Source organism: Rhinatrema bivittatum, chromosome 2 (assembly GCF_901001135.1).
Source record: "Rhinatrema bivittatum chromosome 2, aRhiBiv1.1, whole genome shotgun sequence".
Lineage (NCBI taxonomy): Eukaryota > Metazoa > Chordata > Amphibia > Gymnophiona > Rhinatrematidae > Rhinatrema > Rhinatrema bivittatum.
This window is the reverse complement of record NC_042616.1, coordinates 511,366,306-511,390,114: the sequence shown is the minus strand read 5'-3', so window position 1 is coordinate 511,390,114 and position 23,809 is coordinate 511,366,306. Positions and strand designations below refer to the sequence as shown.

Sequence of the window (23,809 nt, the reverse complement as noted above, 5' to 3'; positions counted from 1 at the left end):
TTGATATGTATTCCTTTTATACCCAGCGAAGGAATTTCTTTAAAATATCCCCAGAAGCCATGGTAGTTTTTCTGTGGCAAAGTGGTGGTGGCGAATTATTGGAAGTTCTGTGTGTACTAAATGTCATACCATTTTATTTCCACGTCACTCAATTATTCCTTTCTACTCTTCCTCTGGTTTATGTTGTCTGTCTCTACTCTGCCTTGCTTGGCTCATCTCCAGCACCACAGAACAGCAGCAGTCTTATTCAGCCTTTGTGTGTTTTTGCACATGTGACTTTAATTTGCTGAGAAATAGAAACTGAAAGCCCAGTGCTTTCTTAAAGCAAGAGCTAGTATTTACTGGGCAGTGCTTGACAGGCTAGAGACATTTTCATGAGCTGATAAATTGAAATGATTGCCCGTGTTTCATTGGTATGTAACTGAATGTGTGTGTGTGTGTGTATGTGAGACAGCGATGAAGTCATTCTTTTTAATGAAACTATAAATGTAGGTTTAACATGTTTGTGATGAGATTTAATTGTACAGGACAGTTGACAGCCACCGAATCCTGCTTTTTGCATGAATTTTGTCTTCAGCTAGTATAACTGTAGAGGTTTAGGAGTAAAACAAAAGTGATAAAAGTGCAAGTCACCATAGGGAATTTTTTAAAATAAAAATAAATTTAGTATTTTATTGATGACTTTAGAAAATCAGATTTAAATTTTTAATTAAAAATAAATCATTGATTTTTGGCCACTTTGGAATGTGTCCACCTTGGTGGCTGGGCCAGCACTGCAGGCCAGCAATCTAGTTGTCTGTGGCTGTGGGTTTGGCTTTTTGCAACTCTTTCATTGCTGGGCTTTGTTCAGTACAGTGAGGCCACGATGAGTCCTACACTGGAGAGGACAAAAGGGAGGGTTCCCCAGGGTTACACTTTCAGAAGCTGGTAAAAGTGATGCGGTGATGCTGTGAATAAAAAAAAAAAAAAAAAAAAGTCTCCAGTCTCTCATTGCAATTCATGTTCTTGTACCAGCAGTTTTTCTTATCCGAAGTTCAGCACCCCAGCTACCAATGGGCTATCTTCAGGAGGTGGCAAGATGAGGAGGGAGAGGGGAACCCACTACGTGGCTAAAGGTGATCTTGAAGATGAGGTGAGATCAAGCAAAAGGGTTCAGGTTTGTTTTGTGTTTTTGTCTTCCAAATGCAGCATGTAAACATTGTCTAGAAAGCCTGTCCCAGATTTCTGTGCGTGCAGCTACTTCCAGGAATCATTTACACTTTAATAAATTTTGCTTCTTAATGCTGCATTGCCAATGTAGAAAATTGAGAAATGTAATGCAAGATGTATTTTATTGTATGCATTAGACACAAGGGCTAATTTTTACAAAATATTTATCTATGCATTTATTGCTCTTTCATAGGAAGTGTCGGTACCAGACCTACCCAAAATCTCTCTGCCCATCAGCACCTCTGCACTGCCCAATTTTAGTTTCAGCCTTAGCCCTAGCCCCCTCCCCAGTGCAACAGCTTCACTGTCTTCCTCGGTTGCACAGCCAGTGGTTAATAAGGTAACTTTTTAAATTATTACTGCAATAATGAGTTATTTTTAGGAAATCAGTTTTCACTTTTGTCTTTGTACATTAACTAGCGGTCCTCTTCTTTTACTTGGATGTGTACTTTTTTTTTGTGATCTTGTTGAATTTCAGGTTATAAACAAGTTTGTACAATACACCCATGTACATATTACTTTATAATTAGAAAGCACTCAGTGTCTATCTCTGCCAAAAAATCTGATAAATACACACTGAAATCCAGAAGCAATCCATTTTGAAAAATTTTACATCTCAAGACTTGTGGAAAGTTCCTCTGTCAATAAATTCCATCAAAGTCACATCTTGACCATTTGAATAAACTCTTTAAAGAGTTACCCTTCTATATCTTTTATTAAGACTTAATTCCTCTTTGGCCAGTAGACCAGTCCAGGCGCATAGGTTTATTATCCCCTACCAGCAGGTGGAGACAGAGCAACAGGTGTACTGACATCATCCTATATATACAGTCCAATGCTATTTCAGCCTGCCAGTATTCTGTCTCCATCGCACTAAACATCCCACATCCAATGATTCTTTTAAATATATTATCCTATGAATGTTATTGCATCTTAATCTCTTTCAAAAAATTCACCAACACTGGTCTATAATTTAAAAATAAACTTCAGACTTGCTTTTCATACTTACTTTTTTCACCCCAAAGGGATTTTTTAAAGACATTTTTGAAGAGTGTAGGATGATGTTTCATAGTTTCAGGGCAGTATCCCAGTGTGCCATACTTGTTTTTTTAATCATGAACACCACCGTCCACCCTATAGTCCTTTTATTTTTCTCAAAAAAAGTTTTTTTGTTTTTTTTTATATATTCCAAAAGTTTTTCTGTAAAAAAAAAAAAAAGTGTGAAAAGTTCTGAGCAAAGGTAGAAACAGTTCACCAGTTGAACATTCAAAAACTCCAAAAGTTTTAAATAAATGTTATTCTAAATGTCACTTAGCTTGAGCTTAAATCCTGAGAATTCCATACAACCGTTGGCAAGTTTACCCCAACGAGGCCCAGTTTCGAATTGCTTCTTCATCAGGGGAAGCCATTTAACCGCTGCACATCTCAGCTCTCCTTAATTCTTTGTTTAAATCCATTGATAACTCTAAAAATGCTCGCAGCGCGCTGCCCGGTACACTCAAGAACATGGCGAACCTGTGGATTGATAGTGGTTGAGTATTCTGTCTCCAGCAGATGGTAGGCAAGTTTCCCATGCTGCCAGCTGATGCCTGGTCTGGGCTAGGTGAAAATGAAATCTGAGGAGCTGGGGTAACTGTCTTAGATCCTCCTCCAGTAGAGCACTGCCGGAGTCCAGGGGCCTTCCAGTGCCCAAGTGCCTTGATTAGGGGTGGCCAGCTGTGTCATCAGTGTGGTAGAGTATTTTTTTGGTTTTTTTTTTTTAGTCCTCTTGTTCCCTTTTGGCACCCCAATCTTCTTCCTTATCTGCTGTCCCTCTCCCCCCCCCACCCCCCCTCCTAATCTGGGGAGGCTGGTGGCTGTTTTCTCTCATCCTCTTAAGTTGAAGATCCATTTTGGGCGGCTGTTGCTTTCAAGAAAGTTTAAAACAAAAAAAAGGAAAAGGAACAGCTACTCTTGGCAGAAGGTCTTAGGCTGTTGCAAGGAAGAGAGAGACTCAGGTTGCCTCTGGGGCTTGAGGATAATGTTACCGCAAGGAGGCTCAGGGCAAGTACGCTTAGGGAAAGGGTTGCCAGGCCACTGGAATGGAACAAACGCAGGACTCTGTATTCCTCCTGCAGACTCCTATGAGCAGGAGCAAGGAACGTTATGTTCTGTGTCCAGTGCAGGGAGGAGGTTGGAATTTAGTTGAGTGGCAGGAAATTGCCTCTCGGGAGGGGGGGGGGGTTTCATCAGCAGTGCAACCGGCCTTTCATCCCATTCCCACCAGTGCACTTTAAACTGCAACGGGAATTCGGTTATTTTGGAGCTGTGTGGTGGAGAGGAAACCATTATTGGACCTTCTCTCTTGGGACTGACAGAGCCTGGTTCCAGTAGGAGCTTGTTGCCTGGGATTTCTGGGAGTGTCCACTGCTCCTAGGGCAACATTATCTCCCACAACTATTTCTTCCCTATCCCGTGTATTTAATTTGTTTGCTACAGCAAGTCTTGGGGAGTACAAAAGTACAGATGCTGTTCTCTTCCCCCCCAAGAAGGAGTGGAGAAAGGAGAGAGGAGTCATCTTGGTCCCTTTTGAGGAAAAGGCCGCGAGGTGAGGAGAAATGGGAGCCAGGAGAGGCGAGATTAGTAAAATTTGGTGTCTCATTGAGATCACTGAGAATTTGCAGGAGCGATGAGGGTGACAAATTGAAGGAGGGGGTAGTACTCAGTGGAGATGGACAGATCACTGGTGATTTGGTTATAAATGAAGGAAGATCTGCCATCTTTGTACGATCTTAAGGGTTTTCACTATTGCAGAAGTTAAGGACAAAAGTCGGAGGGAGATCAAATCATGGCTGGCTTGAAGCCGGCAAACCTTTCCCTTACATAAAGTGGTAAAGGAGCTATTTCTTAGCGACCAGTCAGATGAATCCACAAGAAGTGGGTCTATACTCCCCTGCCAGCAGATGGAGATGAAGCAAACTGATGTTACAGTACATAACCCCCGCAAGTGACATTAGCCTGCCGGTATTCTCTGTCTCCTTCAGATGGTGGACGTGCATCTCTCCTCTGGGGATTGCTCGATTTGAGAAAATAGGAGAATTAAGGAGAAAAGAGAGGATTTGCCCCACTCTCTTGCGGTGATACCATAAGGTCCCTCCCGCAGTTGAGAATTCCTGAGGTGATTTCTGTGGTCTCTTAGAGGTGTACCTTGGTCCGGCAGCTGTTTTTTCAGTCGGCGTGGACTTAGTTGCTTGTGCAGCTGAAAGGCAGCGGGCACAAGAAGCTGAGTGCAGCAGTGACGGCAATTTTCCTCTCCTCCTGCAGCAGGAGACCGTCTCTGTACTGAGTCAGGTAAGGCTGAGCTTCAGTAAGTGTTTAAAAAAAAAAAAAAACAGACAGTGAAGAAGAGTTCAGTTAGGGCTTCCTTCCTCCCAGTCTCCGTTCTCGGCGCGCCATTCTAATGTTCATCCCGCTCCAGGGGAGGTCGAGGTACGTGGCAACCTGGCAGGTTGAGCAGCCTCAGTTGGTTAGGCCCTGTTCCTAGGCTTCTTGGTTGCACGCCACAAAGTAAGCCTCAATGGCTTTTTCCTAGCGTGTAGCCAGATGGACTCAGGACCAGTGGTTATTGTGCTCTCCTGATAGCAGATGGGAGACTGAGTCAGATTTCAAAGCTCACGTCAGCCTACATATACCCTGTGCAGCATGCTTAGCTCTTCAGTATTTCTCCGTCTCCCATAGCAGATGCGGACACTATCCAAAAGAGAATAGTGTAACATTTACAAGAAAGAAAATTTACCTTTAAGAAGAGAGTCCCACTTCTCCTGCGGTAAAACCTAACTGTCCCTCCTCCAGAGACTTTCCTGAGATCGCTTCGATATCCTCAGAGGTGAGCCTTAGTCCGCCGGCCGATTCCCGGTGTGGACATAGCCCCCAGGGTGGCTGAAAGGCAGCGGGTGCGGATTCGAGCATGGCGGTGAAGGTATTTCCCTCTCCCCCCACAGCTGGAGACCGCCCGGCATGCGACCGTTAAGCGCCGAGACCGGGTAAGGTAGAAACCTTTACTTCTAAGTCTCCAAGGCTCGAACAGCCGTACTTACCTTCCTCTGACGAGGTCTAAATCTGGTTGAGCAGTCTCCCTCTGGCTAGGCCCTGATCTGGTGCTAGGAGTACTCCTAGAGTGGCAGCAGGTCCTACAGATAGAGACCAAGATGGCACTGATGATGATGCTGATCCTGAATATCTGCAGGATTGCAAAATCCCTGCAGGAATAGAATCATATAGAACTATGTTACAGTTCTTTCATAGAGATGAACTACCAGCTCTGATCTCCCAGACCTTGGAAATGCTCAGCGTCCCTAGCACAGATTCCGTGTCTGAGCCAAAGAAAAATCCCATTTTGGTTTCCTTGCGTAAAGCCTCTTGGTTTTTTTTCTCAGTTTTGAAGGCCATTCAAGAATTGATTGATTTTGAGTGGAGTGCCCCAGAGGCTAATTTCAAAGGGGGTTGGGTTTTGGAAGGCCTTTACCCTCTGGATCCAGTGGTAAGAGCGCTTATGTTTTTCGAAGGTAGATGCACTTGTGTGTACAGTTGCCAAGCAGACCACTTCCTGTGGAAAAAGGAGCAGCCTTGAAGGATGCTCATGATAAAATGATTGAGACTGTCCTCAAGTAGGCATTTGAAATAGTGGCAATGAACTTACAGATCGCTTCTTGTTGTTCCTTGGTGGCTTGCTCTTGTTTGTTTCTCTCCCAGGAGGTGGTTGACTCGGGGGTTAATTCCAGGGCAGTTATGGAACCAGCTGCTGCCTTCTTGGCCGATATGGACTGTGATTTGGTTTGCACTTCAGCCAGAGGGGTGGCTTCAATAGTAGCTGCCAAGCACTAGTTATGGTTGAGAAATTGGTCAGCAGATGCGACCTCCAAGGCTAACCTCACCAAGTTACCCTTTTAACAGCTTGCTTTTATTTGAGAGTGAGTTGGAGAAACTAGCCAGTAAGTGGGGCGAATCTCTGGTTCCTCATTTGCCAAAGGATAAGAAACAGATGCAGCGCTCCTTTACCATGAGGGGTCGTGCTAAAGGATCCAGGTGCTTTAGACTCTATAAAGGGGTGACTTGAGAGTGGCAAGTTTCAGTATGTCAGGGAAAATTCCTTGGGATAGTGAGCAGTTTATGATATCTGCTAGATCAGGGGTCAGGAACCTTTTTGGCTGAGAGAGCCATAAACGCCACATATTTTAAAATGTAATTCCATGAGAGCCATACAATATGTTTAAAACTAAATACAAGTAAATGTGTGCATTTTATGTAAGATCACACTTTTAAAGTACAATAAGTCTCTGAAAATATTACACCAGGCCTTAAGACACCAATACATCTCCTATTAGGAAAACGGACCAAGTCAGGCTGCTATAGAGTCCTACACAGAAACTACACGCCAGCAGAAAACCTCACCTGAATCACGTGCTGTCCCTCACCTAACATAGAATAAAGAGACCAAAACGCATAACAAGAAGCATGCAGACAAAAACTGAATTGGAAACTGCAACAAGCCAGAGTCTCTGTATGCAGTGTAACAAAGGAAAAAAGAAACATCACACATCCTTATAAAACAAATCAAGAAATATAAAATCATCAGCAGTAAAACTGTACTAACAAAAAGAACATATTTCGAAACAGCTGATGAGTGGAATATCCAATAATTAAAAACTCATATAAAACATTTCCAGATACCAACAAAATATTTCAAAATAGCAGACACAAAGACCCAGTAATGAAAAATAATAAGGATACAAAAATTTTTTTGCTCTGCATACCTGGGAACGTTTGATATCCAGGTGTCCTGAGATTGTTCTGAATTAGTAGGAGGTGGGGTGGTTTGCTTGGAACTTTCTCCTCTCTCAGTCACATACCAGCGCTCTCTCTCACACTGGCTCTCAATGACACACCTATACACACATGCTCTCAGTCACTCACATATACAAATGTTTTTTCTCTCTCACTTATATAGGCTCTTAATTACACATTTACACACATGCTGTCTATCTTTTCACGCTTACACACACACAGGCTTTCAATCACATAAATACATGCTGTCTTTTTCTCTCACACACAGACTCTCATTCACATGCTTACAAACATGTCCTCTCTTTCTCTCATTTACACACAGGCTCTCAATCACATACTCACATGCTCCCTCACCTAAATCAGCTCTCAATCACACACATACACACATGGTCTCTCTCTCTCATTTAAACACAGGCTCTCAATCACATACTCACATGCTCCCTCACCTAAATCAGCTCTCAATCACACAGACACACATGGTCTCTCTCTCTCATTTAAACACAGGCTCTCAATCACATACTCACATGCTCCATCACCTAAACCAGCTGTCAATCAGACACAGACACACATGATCTCTCTCTTACTTATACACACAGGCTCTTAATCATACATACACATGATCTCTCTCACACACAAAGGATCTCAATCATACACACATACTCTTTCAAACAAACAGGTTTTCAATTACAAACTTACACATACAGGTTCCCAATGGTAAACTTACATTCATGCTCTCTCTCTCACAGGCAGGATCTCAATCACAGACATACTCTCTTTCACATATACAGGCTCTCAATCATTCACATACATGCAATCTCTCACTCACACACACAGGATCTCAAACACACATGCTTGCTCGCTCATTCATTCACTCTCTCTCTCCCCCTTCCCCCCCCGGGAACTCGCGGCAGCAGCAGCCACCTCCCAACGCTAACCTCCTTCATTTTCAGCCCTCGCGGAGGCGAAGGCGGAGTCCCATCGGCCGCGGTTGAAGATTTTCATTTTCCTCCGAGCCGCGCTGCAGTCTTCTTCCCGTCGGACACTAGCGTGCCTGCGCGGGTCTTCCCGCGCAGGCACGCGGGAAGAAGAGAGCACGCCGGTGCTCTCTTCTTCCCGCGGCCCGGAAGAGGAAGTGGAGAGCATCGGGTGCCGCGGGAAGACCCGCGCAGGCACCCGATGACTCCAGCGCTGGCACCCGGCTGACACCCGATGACTCCCGCGCAGGCACCCGGATGACTCCAGTCGGCGTGCTCTCTTCTCCTCCCCCCCGCGGCCCGGAAGAGGAAGTGGTGAGCATCGGGTGCCTGCGCGGAAGAAGAGACCACGCTAGTGTGGTCTCTTCTTCCCGCGCAGGCACCCGATGCTCTCCACTTCCTCTTCCGGGCCGCGGGGGGGGGGGGGGGGGAGAAGAGAGCACGCCGATGCCGCTGACTCCAGCTGTCCTGCCGCGTTCCGCCCGGGCTGACAGCATTTTAAGCCCGGGCGGCGGAGGACCGGGGAGCAGCTGGGTCAGCGGGGAACCGCGAAGTATGGCGACACTTGTCTGCGAGCCAGATGCAGCCCTCAAAAGAGCCATATCTGGCTCGCGAGCCATGGGTTCCCGACCCCTGTGCTAGATGTTTGGAAATGGCATCTGGCACCGATAGGAGTAGTTTAGTTGGGATTTGATCAAGGGGGATGGTATGAGGGTTTCATTTTCTTTATTAAGGATTCTATCTCTAGGGCGGATGTAGGTTCAAATGAATCCAATGTGGTTCTGGTGTTTGACGAGAGAGATGGAGATGGGAGTATAGGTAGGGATGATGGGCAGGAGTGTTAGTAGGTTGGATATTTTGCTCTGGAAGAAAGTTGCGAGTTCATTTGCCGTTGATTGTGCTTGATCATCCGGGATGGGTGGGATGATGGTTTTCATGAGCTCCGATACATAGGAGAATAGGGCTTTGGCATCAAAAACGAGGTCGTGGATTCTGTGGGCGTAAAAATCTTTTTTTGTTCGAAGAGTGGAGGACCTGTAGGAGTGGAGGGCTGATTTGTAGGCAACTAGTGTGCTCAGGCATGGGGTCTTATGCCATTTGTTCTCTTTCTGTCTGAGGTTTTGTTTGTTTTCTGAGTTCATCGGAGAACCATGGTTGTTTCCTGTTAGACGTCTGATTGATTTTTCTGGTTGTAAGAGGGCATATTTTGTTTGCTACTGATTCTGTGATGCTGGGCCATGAGAGCAGCGCTGAGTTGGGTGTTGAGACTTCTAGGTTGAGTAGTTCCTTTGTTAGGTGCTCACTAAGGATCTCAGGGGAGCAAGATCTTCTGTAGTGAAAAGTAGATTGAGTGGGGTGAGAGTTGGGATTTTCTTTTCTCGTGAGGGTGGTGGGACTGGAGTGCATTAAGGGGGGGTGAAATGTGATAAGCCAGAGTTTATGAAGATGAGGTCTAAAGTATGACCTGCTTTATGGGTGGGTTTGTTGATAATTTGATTGAAACCCATAGCCTTGAGGGAGGAGAGGAATGCTTCGCAGTTGATAGAGAGAGGGATTGAATCAACGTGGAGGTTGAAGTCTCCTAAGATCATAGCAGGGGCATCTAGATTGATATATCTGGCTATTGTTTCTACAATGGGGGAGGCGTCTGTCTAGGAGACCTGGCGGAGCATAAATGAGAAGGATTTGAAGCTGGTCAGATTTGAACAGGCCTAATTCTAATTTAGATGTAGACTTGGCTGGTTGTAGAGTTAGCCTAAGTTCTTTCTTGGCTGCTAGGAGCAGGCCACCGCCTCTCTTTTTTTGTCTAGGAAGAGAGAAAAAATCGTAAAGATGTGTAGGTAGTTGGTTTATCATGGCTATGTCTGTGGGTTTAAGCCAAGTTTCCGTTATAGCGCAGATATCTGGCTTTGAGTCGAGGAGATAATCATTTAGGATATGTGATTTCTTAGTGAGCGATTGAGCATTGAATAGGGTCAATGAGAATAATGTAAGACCCAGAAGTTGAGTAAAGGGGGAGATCATGATTGGTATGAGAGATCTGGTAGCACGGGACCTGAGAAGCTTCTCTAAGTTTTCTTTGGTAGGCGCGTTGTGTTGTAGGACAGGGATTGGGTAGCTTTGTGTCATGTTTCTCTTGTGGTGAGGGGCTGGGTGAGCTTTGAGTGAGCGTCCCTTTGTTGAAGAGTTGGGGCGTGGCTGGAGTTCGGGTGAGAGTCCTGTAGAGCTGGGTGAAGGGTGTGAGTTGAGCGTCCGTCTGCTGAGTGAGGCGGTTGAGAGTTGAGTGAGCGTCTGTGCTGAGTGAGGCGGTTGAGAGTTGAGTGAGCGTCCGTATGCTGTGTGAGCAGGTTGAGAGGGCCTCCTGGTCATGGTGCAATATACAGGGAGATACTGCAAAACAACCCTCTTCAGTCTGCTAAATAAAAATAAAAAAATAAAATTTGGAAGAAAGTTTACCTTTCATGCAGGACAATGATCTCAAGCACAAGGCCAAAGCAACACAGGAGTGGTTGAACAGCAAAAAAGTGAATGTTCTGCAATGGCCAAGACAAAGTCCAGATCTCAGTCTGGGATGGCAGAGTCCAACAGGATAAACATCTTGCATGAGACTAAATGCACAATTGAATCTTTATGGGTAGAAATCCCTTGTGTGTCGGGGAAGACTATAGTGATAGGAGTATATTACCGTCCAACTGGTCAAGATGGTGAGACTGACAGTAAAATGTTAAGAGAAATTAGGGAAGCTAATCAAATTGGTAGTGCGGTAATAATGGGAGACTTCAATTACCCCAATATTGACTGGGTAAATGTATCATCGGTACATGCTAGAGATATAAAGTTCCTGGATGGAATAAACGACATTTTTATGGAGCAATTGGTTCAGGAACTGACAAGACAGTGAGCAATTTTAGATCTAATTCTCAGTGGAGCACAGGATTTGGTGAGAGAGGTAACTGTGGTGGGGCCACTTGGCAATAGTGATTATAATATGATCAAATTTGAATTAATGACTGGAAGGAGGACAGTAAGCAAATCCACGGGTCTCGTGCTAAACTTTCAAAAGGGAAACTTTGATAAAATGAGAAAAATTGTTAGAAAAAAACTGAAAGGAGCAGCTACAAAGGTAAAAAGTGTGCAAGAGGCGTGGTCACTGTTAAAAAAAAAAAAAAAAATACCATCATAGAAGCACAGTCCAGATGTATTCCACACATTAAAAAAGGTGGAAAGAAGGCAAAATGATTACCGGCATGGTTAAAAGGGGAGGTGAAAGAAGGTATTTTAGCCAAAAGATCTTCATTCAAAAATTGGAAGAAGGATCCAACAGAAGAAAATAGGATAATGCATAAGCGCTGGCAAGTTAAATGTAAGACATTGATAAGACAGTCTAAGAGAGAATTTGAAAAGAAGTTGGCCGTAGAGGCAAAAGCTCACAGTAAAAACTTTTAAAAATATATCCAAAGCAGAAAGCCTGTGAGGGAGTCAGTTGGACCATTAGATGATCGAGGGGTTAAAGGGGCACTTAGAAAGGATGAGGCCATCGCGGAAAGATTAAATGATTTCTTTGCTTCAGTGTTTACTGAAGAGGATGTTGGGGAGGTACCCGTACTGGAGAAGGTTTTCATGGGTAATGATTCAGATGGACTGAACCTAGATGGATGTAGTAGGCCTGATTGACAAACTGAAGAGTAGTAAATCACCTGGACCGGATGGTATACACCCCAGGGTTCTGAAGGAACTAAAAAATGAAATTTCAGACCTATTAGTAAAAATTTGTAACCTATCATTAAAATCATCCATTGTACCTGAAAACTGGAGGATAGCTAATGTAACCCCAATATTTAAAAAGGGCTCCATGGGCGATCCGGGAAACTACAGACCGATTAGCCTGACTTCAGTGCCAGGAAAAATAGTGGAAAGTGTTCTAAACATCAAAATCACAGAACATATAGAAAGGCATGGTTTAATGGAACAAAGTCAGCATGGCTTTACCCAAGGCAAGTCTTGCATAACAAATCTGCTTCACTTTTTTGAAGGTGTTAATAAACATGTGGATAAAGGTGAACCAGTGGATTTTCAGAAGGCATTTGACAAAGTTCCTCATGAGAGGCTTCTAGGAAAAGTAAAAAGTCATGGGATAGGTGGCGATGTCCTTTCGTGGATTACAAATTGGCTAAAAGACAGGAAACAGAGAGTAGAATTAAGTGGACAATTTTCTCAGTGGAAGGGATTGGGCAGTGGAGTGCCTCAGGGATCTGTATTGGGACCCTTACTTTTCAATATATTTATAAATGATCTGGAAAGAAATACGAAGAGTGAAGTAATCAAATTTGCAGATCATACAAAATTGTTCAGAGTAGTTAAATCACAAGCAGATTGTGATAAATTGCAGGAAGACCTTGTGAGACTGGAAAATTGGGCATTGAAATGGCAGATGAAATTTCATGTGGATAAGTGCAAGGTGATGCATATAGAGAAAAATAGCCCATGCTATAGTTACACAATGTTAGGTTCCATATTAGGTGCTACCACCCAAGAAAGAGATCTAGGCGTCATAGTGGATAACACATTGAAATCGTCGGTTCAGTGTGCTGCGGCAGTCAAAAAAGCAAACAGAATGTTGGGAATTATTATCGCTCCATGGTGAAGACCACACCTTGAATACTGTGTACAATTCTGGTCGCCGCATCTCAAAAAAGATATAATTGCGATGGAGAAGGTACGAAGGGCGACCAAAATGATAAAGGGAATGGAACCAGCTCCCCTATGAGGAAAGACTAAAGAGGTTAGGACTTTTCAACTTGGAGAAGAGACGGCTGAGGGGGGATATGATAGAGGTGTTTAAAATCATGAGAGGTCTAGAAAGGGTAGATGTGAATTGGTTATTTACTCTTTCAGATAATAGAAAGACTAGGGGGCACTCCATGAAATTAGCATGTGGCACATTTAAAACTAATCGGAGAAAGTTCTTTTTCACTCAACGCACAATTAAACTTTGGAATTTGTTGCCAGAGGATGTGGTTAGTGTAGCTGGGTTTAAAAAAGGATTGGATAAGTTGTTGGAGGAGAAGTCCATTACCTGCTATTAATTAATTTGACAGCCACTGCTATTACTAGCAACAGTAACATGGAATAGACTTAGTTTTTGGGTACTTGCCAAGTTCTTATGGCCTGGATTGGCCACTTTTGGAAACAGGATGCTGGGCTTGATGGACCCTTGGTCTGACCCAGTTTGGCATGTTCTTATGTTCTTATCGAGAATCTGTGGCAATATTTCTAAATTGCAGTTCATAAGCATCATCCGAACAACCTGGAGCAAATCTGCCAGGAAGAATGGGCAAAAATCATTCACAATGTGTAAAGCTGTTAGAAACTTACCTCAGCATACTTAAAGCTGTTATTGCAGCAAAAAGTTCTTCTACCAAGTACTAGTCAGAAGGGGCTGAATACTTATGCAAACAGGATTTTTTAGTTAATTTTATTTTACAATAAAATGCAGAGAAATAATGAATTGTGACCTTGAAAATCTACTTTAAGAGCATACTGGTTTTCAATAAACATACTGCCTGGAACAATCTGTGTCATTTGTAATCCAAACAAATCTGACTTTTTAGGGGGAGGGGGGGTGTCGAATAATTTTGCAAGCCATTGTATGTCCACTTGTAAATCGCCTAGTGATTTCGGTTGTAGGCGATTCATAAATTTTAATAAAGATAAAGTAGTGTTTGCTCCAAAATTGTACCTGACAGTTTGTAGTGACTTCATTAGTGTTGGGTGACCAAATGAGTTTTCCAAGAGCTTACTTGTCAAGTCCTGATCTTCTGTGTATCTGGAACTATAATTTCAGTAACAATTTTTTTTTCTTAATATAAACAAAAACTAGGTGCAGCTCAGTACATCAAGTAGTAGCAGTCCGGTCTTCACCTTTTCATCTCCCATTGTGAAATCTACTAAAGCAGATGTTCTGCCTTTTGGACAGGCTGTAAGTAATCCTTTTGCAGTTCTTGATCCCTTCCACCTCACCCTCCCAGTGCTGTTCTCAAAGAGCAGCAATGAAGTGGCCTAGAAGAGACACATGAAAAATGAGATTCACACGTAGCACAAGTTTAGCAGAAGACTTACCTGCTTTCCTGTGTTTTGTCCTTTTCCCTCCTACAGAAGGGTTTTACATTTAGCGCACCTGCCGTGAAGTCATCCAGTGCGAGCACATCTGGTAGTAAAGTAGCACCTGTGACGTCCAGTTTCCCTGGTAAGTGGTGGCCCACCCTCTGCAGGGGTCTCCGTTCACAAGGGCTTTTGCAATCTTTGAGCCTCCTTGAGTTCTTGGCATAAAGGATAAACTGCTCCTTGCCCTTACTGTGCTTCCTTTCAGAAAATCCTGCACATGCACAGAGTCACAGACACCGGGTCTCAGCATGCCTTATCTGCTAATATTGCTGCAGTGTGGTTTAGGTATAAACTCACGTGGGGGGGGCGGGAGGAGAGACAAGAAGGGGAGTTAACTATTGCTACTGATAATAGTAAACTAAAGCCCAGACCCCAGCCTCCAAGCTGAAAGATAAATCCCTGATCAGAATTTTAAATTAAATTGAGTATTTATTTTAAAAAGGGAGGAAGGGCCCCTCAGAGCCTGCTGCTTCCCTCTTCTCCCGGGGACTGTAGGCACTGCATTTTGCAGACCTGAGGAGTGGTGTCTCCGGCTGACAGCTCAAAATAAAATGGTCTATGATCAACTGTAAAAAAAAAATATTGTTTTTCTTTGTAAATTAGCCTCTTACTTGACTACCTGTGCTTACAAAGTATATGAGTATTTTTAGAAAGAAAAATGTGACCCGACCCCTGAATGTATTCATGTCCTTGCTCATCTTTGTTCTTCGGGTACCCATTCTTACAGTTATTAAATTTCCTGCTGCATACAGACGCTGCCATGCGGGGGAGGTCTGTCTTTTCAGCAGAGGTATACATTAGGAACTTGTTTTCTCCTTTCAGCCAAGGAGACCGTGACCATGAACAATACCAGTAGCAAGGAGGAGGTCCATGAAGCCTTTGAGGGGCCCTTCAGACCTGCAAGATCGTTGAAAGAGGGGAGCGTACTGGATATCCTGAAGAATCCTGGTAAGTGGATCCAGGAACAAATTCTATGGGTGTGCAGCCCCAAAACCTCATTTGCACTGTGGCATTCTGCGTTGTGCTACATTCATACGTTCATGCTTTTTTTTATCAAGCCTAGTGAAGCATTTGAATGTTCACAAAGTGGGGCCCTCCTTTGGCTGCTGCTACTAACTTAGTGCACTGGCGTGACGCTCATCTAACAGTCTCAGTTACTTGCTGCTAAGGTAACCTTCCACCACGCTTGTTTCTGCTAGTTTTCAATCCACTTTTTTTGTCGACAAGCAGGCAAGAATTAGCCATTTCCTAGCATGTAGCCAGATGGACTCAGGACCCAGTGGGTTATGTCCTCCTCTGCTAGCAGATGGGAGACAGAGTCAGATTTCAAAGCTGACGTCACCCTAGATATACCCCTGCCGTGATCTCAGCATTCCAGTATCCTCAGTCTCCAGCAGATGGTGGATGTACCTCTCGCTATGGGAATTGCTGTGCTTTTTGGAAGGAGAAATTCTACATTCCCTGTACGTACCCGGATCAGTCCAGACTGCTGGGTTTTGCCCCCCTCGGTTCCTGACGTGCACTTTGCTTCTTAAGCAACTGAAAGGCAGCTGATGCAGGAAGCTGAGTGTGGCGTGACGGCCAAAGCCCTTTCCCCCTGCAGTTAGAGAGACACTCTCTGTAGTCAACAGGTAAGTGCTGAGCCCAGGTAAGTTATTAAAAAAAAAAAAAAAATTACCCTCGGAGACTATGAGAGAGGTTTTGGTAAGACCTTCCTCTGGTGTCCTTGCTCAGCGCACCGTACCGACGTTCCCGATCCCATTGGGATAAGGGGAAGTGGGCTTCCAAGAGGGTTGAGCGGCTAGACCCCGCTTTAGGCTTGGTTGGCACACCGCATGGTAGGCCGCAGTGGTGCCATCTTGCACGTGTCTTTGGGCGTGTCGTATTGCCCGCCATAGGATGTTAGTACATGCAATGCATCGGCTCTGTGCGCGCACCGCAAGCATAACATAGAGAGAGCCGTACTTATGCGCACAATCTAATAAGTACAAGATACTGGAAAAGCCCGGCACACGAGCTGTGCATGCGCCTCGCTGCACCCTGTCTAGGTGTTTGAAATTTGTGTGCATAAAATAAGCGCAAGTGGATTGACTGCACAGTTTCTGCCGCCAATGGAACCAGCAGTCAAGAAACATAAGCACCTTGTTCCCTGTACATACCAGGATCATTTCAGACGGTGGGTTATGTTCCATGTCCAGCAGATGGAGTCAGAACACAAAATTCCCAGGGGAGGACCCATATAACCACGCCTCCCCTGTAACAGCTCTCAGTAACGTTCTGACTCCAGCAAATGTGAGCAAGGGGACTTGTGGTCCCCAGCTTGTTAGCTTAGGGCTACCTCCTCAGGGGGATCAAGTTTAAAAAAAAAAAAATAGGAAGTTTTAAATTTACAGTTTTAGGTCACTTTGCTAAGGCTCCTCTTACAGCAGGGGGAGAGCTCTCCGCTGGTGCTGGCTGAGGAACCTTCATCAGTCTCCATTGGTGGCTGGAACCGCGGCACCTAGCTCAGGGGGTGTCGCTGGAGGACCTGGATTGGGTGATTATCACCACGGATGCCAGCCTCACAGGCTGGAGAGCGGTCTGTCGGGACAGCTCAATCCAGGGTCGATGGACGGAGGAACAGTCAAAGTGGCCCATCAACCGCTTGGAGACCAGAGCGGTCCGTCTGGCGTTACAGGGTTTCTTCCCCATAGTACGCCATCACGTAGTCAGGGTGCTATCGGACAATGCGACTACAGTGGCGTACATCAATCGCCAGGGAGGCACGAGAGAAGTCTGTTGGTCTCTCTGGAAACCGACAAATTGATGGAGTGGACAGAGCTTCACCTCCGACTAGCGGCCTCGCATATAGCGGGAGTGGACAACGTACAGGCGGACTTACTCAGCCGACAAAACTTGGATCCCGGAGAGTGGGAGCTCTCGCAGCAGGCGATGCGGATAATAGTACGGCGATGGGGGACACTGCACGTAGACCTAATGGCAACCGCCGGAAATGCAAAGGCCGCCCGCTTCTTCAGCTGCAGGTGGGAGCGCGGCGCCGAGGGCGTGGACGCGCTGGTCCTGCCCTGGCTGCGCCTCTGTCTCCTATATGTTTTCCCACCGTGGCCCCTCGTGGGCAAGGTCATCCGCAGGATAGAGGCACACCAAGGGCCGGTGATCCTTGTGGTGCCAGAGTGGCCCCGACGACCGTGGTTCGCGGATCTGTGCAATTTGACGGTGGAGGGTCCCCTTCGTCTCGGTCAGCTGCCACGTCTTCTACGCCAGGGACCAATATTTTTCAAGGAGGCAGATCGCTTCTGTCTTGCGGCCTGGCTTTTGAGAGGCGTCAGTTGAGGAGGCGCGGTTATCCGGAGCCGGTTATTTCAACGCTACTGAAAGCACGTAAGATGTCCACCTCTGTTACCTATGTTCGAGTCTGGAAGGTCTTTGAGGATTGGTGTGGAGCGAATGACATTCTTCCCATGCAGGCCTCGGTGCCACAAGTCCTTTCCTTCTTGCAGGCAGGTTTGGATTTGGGTCTTGCTTACAATTCTCTTCGGGTTCAGGTGGCGGCCTTGGGGGCTTTTCTTCGCAGTGGAAATAAGGAGTTTCTGTCCTCGCATCCGGACGTCTCCCGTTTCCTTAAAGGAGTGAAACACTTGAAGCCTCTGATTCGCCCACCTTGTCCGTCGTGGAATCTGAATCTGGTGCTCCGAGTCCTCTGTGGTTCGCCGTTCGAACCTCTAAGCTCGGCCTCCATCAAGGACGTCACTCTCAAGACCGCTGAGATTTGCAGAGCGGCGACATGGTCCTCCATCCACACCTTCTCCAGATTCTACCGCCTGGATGTTCAAGCTCGGGAGGACACTGCATTTGCAAGGGCAGTACTAAGTGGGCATGGGCAGCCTCCCACCCGGTTCGGGAGTAGCTTTTATACATCCCATTGGTCCTGAGTCCATCTGCTATACGCTAGGAAATGGAGAAATTACTTACCTGATAATTTAGTTTTCCTTAGTGTAGACAAACCGACTCAGCATTCCACCCTTGGCTGCCGTTATGCATGGAATTTCGAATGCTTCAAGGATAAGCCATGTTTTTCTTTCACTTAGGGCACCCACCCTACTGGGTGTCGACGCTTTCCGGTTGAGTACACTGGCGGTCTCCAGCTATAGTCAACCAACCAGTTCAAGTTAATCAAGTTATAAAGTTTAACCAAGTTATGAAGTTATTCAAGTTGATCAAATTAGTCAGTCACACATATATCCACAATGCTTTTCGAGGAGAATACTGAAGAGCTGCACTTCCTGCAGGGGTATATGTACCAGGGGCTGACGTCAGATTGAAATCTGATCTGTCTCCAACTGCTATCAGGAGTACACTATACCCATTGGTCCTGAGGTCCATCTGTCTACACTAAGGAAAATGAAATTATCAGGTAAGCAATTTCTCCAATATTTCACAATAATTAAGTTATTGTATCACTTTCATTCTTTCCTCATTCGCAGAACAAAGAATGGACTCTTCACTGTTGGACTGTAAGAGAGCCCTGGCATATTACCTAATGAGACTCAACCTCTCAGCTATTCATGCCCTTTTGATCCCAATAGGTTGGGAATGGAAGTTGCCAAATGAACTCTGTCCAATTGGCTAGCTGATTATATAGCATGCTGGCTGGCTTACAGATTGTGAACTCTTGTCAAAGCTCAGTAAGTAAGCGCCATGGCCACTTCTGTGTCTCATCTCAGATCCACTTCTGTTGAGGACATTTGCAAAGCTGCTACTTGGTTATCTGTTCACTTCATGCCCTACGGCTGTCTGGACAACGTGTCTCAAGGAGAAAGTTAACTTTAGATAAGCAGCTCTGCACAGCCTGTAAACTGAGTAGTCCATGCTCTACCTGGTGGAGCTAGCTTGTCTTAAGTAATTGCTTCCACTGGAAAGCCCACCACTTGGGACTCCTCATGCCTAATGACTAATTCATGCCTGCTTGTCGATGGAGAATTTTGCTTACCCGTGAACAGGGTTCCCCATAGACCACAGGATGAATTAGCCATTCTTTAATTTATGCCCACTTTCATGGAGAGTCTGCTACCTTGCTAAAGCTTAAGTTCTGGAAGAGACTGAGCGGCTCACGATCAGTGTGGGAGCTTCCATGCACAATCATAAATGTCTCTACTGACCTCTGTCGGAGGGGTCCATGATGGCGCTAGGTCAGATGATGTTGCCCTGTTTACAGGTAAGCAAATATGCTTCCCTGTACGTACCAGGATCAGTCCAGACTGCTGGGTTATGCCTCCCCTCCAGCAGATGGCGTCAGAGAGAAACTGAAAAGTACCCCCTAGATATACCGGTGTGCCACCTGCGATCCGTTAGTATTTTCTCTGACTCCAGCAGATTGAAAGGCATAACCTGCGGTCCTGGTCTTTCTGCATTTCTACTTTGATTATCCAGGTTTCTTTTGGTTGAAGTAGCACTGACTAGATCAACTAGTTTGTATCATGTCTATTTTCCTACAGATTATTTCTTTTCCTTTCTTGTTTAATTATGCCTATTGCAAATCTGTTTTGCTTTATTCCTTGCTCCTCAAGCATGGGCACCCAGAGTAGTAGCTCTGGGTAGACCCAGTGTGGTGTTGCTATGGGGGGTAATCCAGCTGCTGTTAGAAAGATGCTGAGTGTGTGTGTGTGTGTGTGTGTGTTATACACAAGAATGTATCTGTAATTAAGTTTGCCCCATCTTTTGTGTTCTGTTTCAGACTTCATGTCTTCAAAGGCAACCTCTCACACTGCTGAGCAGCCTGTCCTAGCCAGCACATCATCTGTAAAGCTGGCAGCCAACAATAACTTTTCTGCAAGTGGCGTAGGATTTGGAGAGCACCTGAAGCCAGCACCGGGGCAGTGGCAGTGTAGTACCTGTTTGGTGCAAAATAAGGCCACAGACAGCAAATGTGCAGCATGCCAGAAAGCCAGAGTGCCCCCAGCAGATGCTGCAAAGCAGGCCGAGAGCATGGATCAGGGCAGCACTGTGAAGCCAGCTCTTCCTGCAGAGGGACTGGGCTTTGGGGACCGGTTAAAACCAGCGGCAGGGACGTGGGAGTGCGATACCTGTTTGGTGCAGAATAAAGCCAAAATTACCAAGTGCGTGGCCTGCGAAACACCGAAATCCGGGACTGGAGTTAAGTCTTCTCGCATGCCACCGGCGGTCACAAGTAGTGCCACGATACCGTCATGTGCGTCGTCATCCACTAGCTTTGCTCAGAATGAAGCAACCTTGGGATTTGGAGACAAATTCCAAAAGCCCCCAGGCGCTTGGAATTGCAGTGTGTGCTTATTGCAGAATAAGATCGAAGACAGCAAGTGTGTGGCCTGTTTTTCTGAGAAACCAGGTATGTAATATGTGGCTAGACATGCTTTGAAACCATCTTGTTTAAATGGAGCAGACTTTCCACATTGAAAATGATACTGAAGAGTGTTAATAAGGAATGATACTTCAGCTCAGCTTGCTCAGTCTGTGTCAGTTTTTCAGTGAGTGAGAAAAAAAAAAAGAGCTAAGGCAATTTAACTTCTGAGGAGTGATTAGATTGGCAAAGGAGGGAAGGTTAGGTTTGTTTTTATATTTTGTAATTATTCTCCTTTCCCCTACTTTTTCCCTACCCTGTTTGCCTCTGGGTATTTTTCTGCTCTGGTCTGTGTGTATGCAATTTCATGGTATTTTTAAGATTGATTATACCTAGAATGTAATATATTAATCATCTACATATCTGGCTATATAGGTATTGCAACTGTAACTTCTCTTCTACAGTTCCACTGTCTGCAGTTTATAAGTGTTTTTTTGTGTTTACTTTTTATATGTTTGGAACAGTTCATCTTGTGCTGGAATCTGCTGATTGCACTTTACCTGTGCTAAGCAGCAAAACATTATTCTGGAGTAAAAATTAATTTGCTGTGATCTGGTAACCCTTGAAGTTCTGTAGGGGTGGCTAAAATAGATTAGATTTAAAATACCCAGACTTGGGCAATAATGAGATTGGTTGAATTGTAATATTAATTACCTTAGTGCTTATAGGAGGAAGTTGTGGTAATTACACAGGGTGACTAATAGATTAGAGTATTAGCAGGTAAAAGCTTTTGAGTTTGCTATCTTTGAAAGAGCACTGGAGGCGGGAAGCCAGGACTAGTATGAATGTATGTCTTGCAACGTATAGGCACTGCTGGAGCAGCCACCTGGTGAAGCTCACAAATCTGACATGTTTACAGACTGAGTCTTTACAGTCTAAGGGTTCGATCAACACACTGAGAAACATTGCCCTTCTGCGCGGGGCTTTTTTGTGGCCCAGGAGCAGTTAGCACTGGTAAGGGGAGATAGTATAGAGGGGTGAGTTGGTGGGAGGATTCTAAATGGGAGCAATGGGAAAGCTGCCCTAATAAATTTGCCAGGTGAGAATGGATGCGAGTACATGGTAGGTCAGTGCAACATTGGGGGCAATGGCTTCCTCAGATACCCAAGGAGTTATTCCTCCAATGTCAGGAGACCAAGAGACAGTTAATGATGATGGGGAATTGAAAACTAACAGGGTAATCTGTAACTCAGGCATATGGTCTGCTGGGTACTCAGGTCTGGCACATTGCCTCAGGGCAGGGGTCAGGAACCTATGGCTCGGGAGCCAGATATGGCTCTTTTGATGGGTGCATCTGGCTCGCAGACAAATCTTTATTAAAAAAGTAAAAATCTAACACAATCCCCCAACCCTCCTGACGCCCCCCAAGACCTCCAAAATTAATTTACTACAACCCCCCACCCTCCTGACCCCCCCACCCCCAAGACCTGCCAAAAGTCCCTGGTGGTCCAGCGGGGGTCCGGGAGCGATCTCCTGGATTTGGGCTGTCAGCTGCCAGTAGTCAAAATGGCGCCGACGGCCCTTTGCCCTCACTATGTCACTGGGGTCGACCAATGGCGGTAGCCCCTGTGACATAGTAAGGGCAAATGGCCGTCGGCTGCCAGTAATCAAAATGGTGTCGACGGCCCTTTGCCCTTACTATGTCACAGGGGCTACCGCTGCCATTGGTTGACCCCAGTGACATAGTGAGGGCAAAGGGCCGTCGGCGCCATTTTGACTACTGGCAGCCGATAGCCCAAGTCCAGGAGATCGCTCCCGGACCCTTTTTTAATGATTCACAGGTAGATGCCAATTGTTAGGGCAATATCTTTCATCTCTGTGAATTTGAAGCTTCCACAGCACAGGGGTTTGAATACTTGTGAAAGCAGCATTTTTAAGTTTTTTATTTTCTCCAAGGAGACTAGCAGGATGGTAGTCCTCACAACTGGGTGACATCATCGGATAGAGCCTGGCACGGAAAACTTTGACTGGCCTACTGAGCATGCCACTAACCACGCATCCACGCGGGGTCCCTCTTCAGTCTCTTCTTTTCCATGAAGCTGTCTTCTTGCGGTTTAGGAGCTCATACTTTTTTTTCCTTGCTTCCACACGTCGTGTAGGGTCCCTCTTCCTCCCTTCGAAGATTGGTAAGCTTCCTTGGGTATTCACGATCAATTGCCTTGTAACAGATCCTCCTCTTCCTTTCTGAAATGCCCTGTGTACACTCAACAGGGTCTGCTACAAGACCTAAATGCAAATCCCCAGAAGCTGGAATATTTATCTCTTATTCCACCTGAGTTAGATTACCATTGATCCAGGTTACCAGATTCAAGGAAGGGAAAAAAATTAGTCCCCAGAGAGAGATATCTGAGAGTTCATCACGAAATCAGCTAAAATCAATTCAGTCTTTCTCACACACACACACAAAAAAGAGAATCTTCACTAGTGAAAGCCTCAGCCGTGTGTGTGTGTTTGCGGGAGGAAGGGACGAAAACAGAAAGAGAGAGAAGAAACAAAGAAGGAGAGACTCTGAAAAAGAATTAGGAAAAGACAGGCAAGGGGAAAGTGTAAAAGTGACTGGGACAACTGTGTAGAAAAATAAGATCAGACAAAGGTAAACAAAAAACTATATATATGTATTTTGAGTTTTTAGCGATAGAAATATGCCATCTTTGGGAATGTGCATTTCTTTTATTAAGGCATTTTTTAATGTGGTAGGTGCTTAAAATAATTGAGTTAAAATATTTAAAAGTGTCCACTCATGCATGACTGCTGTAGCAAACTACTTCGAGGTCCATGGTTGGGTGCATCTAAGGCAGGGGTCGGGAACCCATGGCTCGCGAGCCAGATATGGCTCTTTTGAGGGCTGCATCTGGCTCGCAGACAAGTGTCCCCACACTTTCCCGCTGACCCAGCTGCTCCCCGGTCCTCCTCCGCCCGGGCTTAAAATGCTGTCAGCCCGGGCGGAACGCGGCAGGACAGCTGGAATCAGCGGCACCGGCGTGCTTTCTTCTTCCCGCCCCCCCCCCCCCCATCCGCGGCCCGGAAAAGGAAGTGGAGAGTATCGGGTGCCTGCGCGGCAAGCAGAGGCCACGCTAGTGCGCTCGGCATCGGTCCGAAGAAAAGAAGACTGCAGCGCGGCTCGGAGGAAAATGAAGAGGTTCAGCCGCGGCCGATGGGACTCTGCCTCCGCGAGGGCTGAAGATGAAGGAGGTTAGCGTTGGGAGGAGGCTGCTGCTCCGCGAGTTCCCGAGGTGGGGGTGGGCGTGAGAGAGAGTGAATG

General features: G+C 45.6%; 1 protein-coding gene across 6 annotated transcripts in view; it reads left to right on the top strand.

Annotated features, from left to right (window-relative positions):
• Nucleotides 1-23,809, top strand: part of NUP153 (nucleoporin 153) — a 159,566-nt gene that overhangs the window by 74,575 nt on the left and 61,182 nt on the right. For 5 of the 6 annotated variants that reach the window (XM_029590715.1, XM_029590718.1, XM_029590717.1 and 2 more), the window contains 6 exons: nt 1,015-1,132; nt 1,403-1,549; nt 13,888-13,986; nt 14,163-14,253; nt 14,994-15,119; nt 19,906-20,535. In XM_029590715.1, the coding sequence (XP_029446575.1) occupies nt 1,015-1,132; nt 1,403-1,549; nt 13,888-13,986; nt 14,163-14,253; nt 14,994-15,119; nt 19,906-20,535 (1,211 nt within the window). The remainder of the gene's footprint in view (nt 1-1,014; nt 1,133-1,402; nt 1,550-13,887; nt 13,987-14,162; nt 14,254-14,993; nt 15,120-19,905; nt 20,536-23,809) is intronic. The other variant, XM_029590716.1, reaches the window with a different exon arrangement.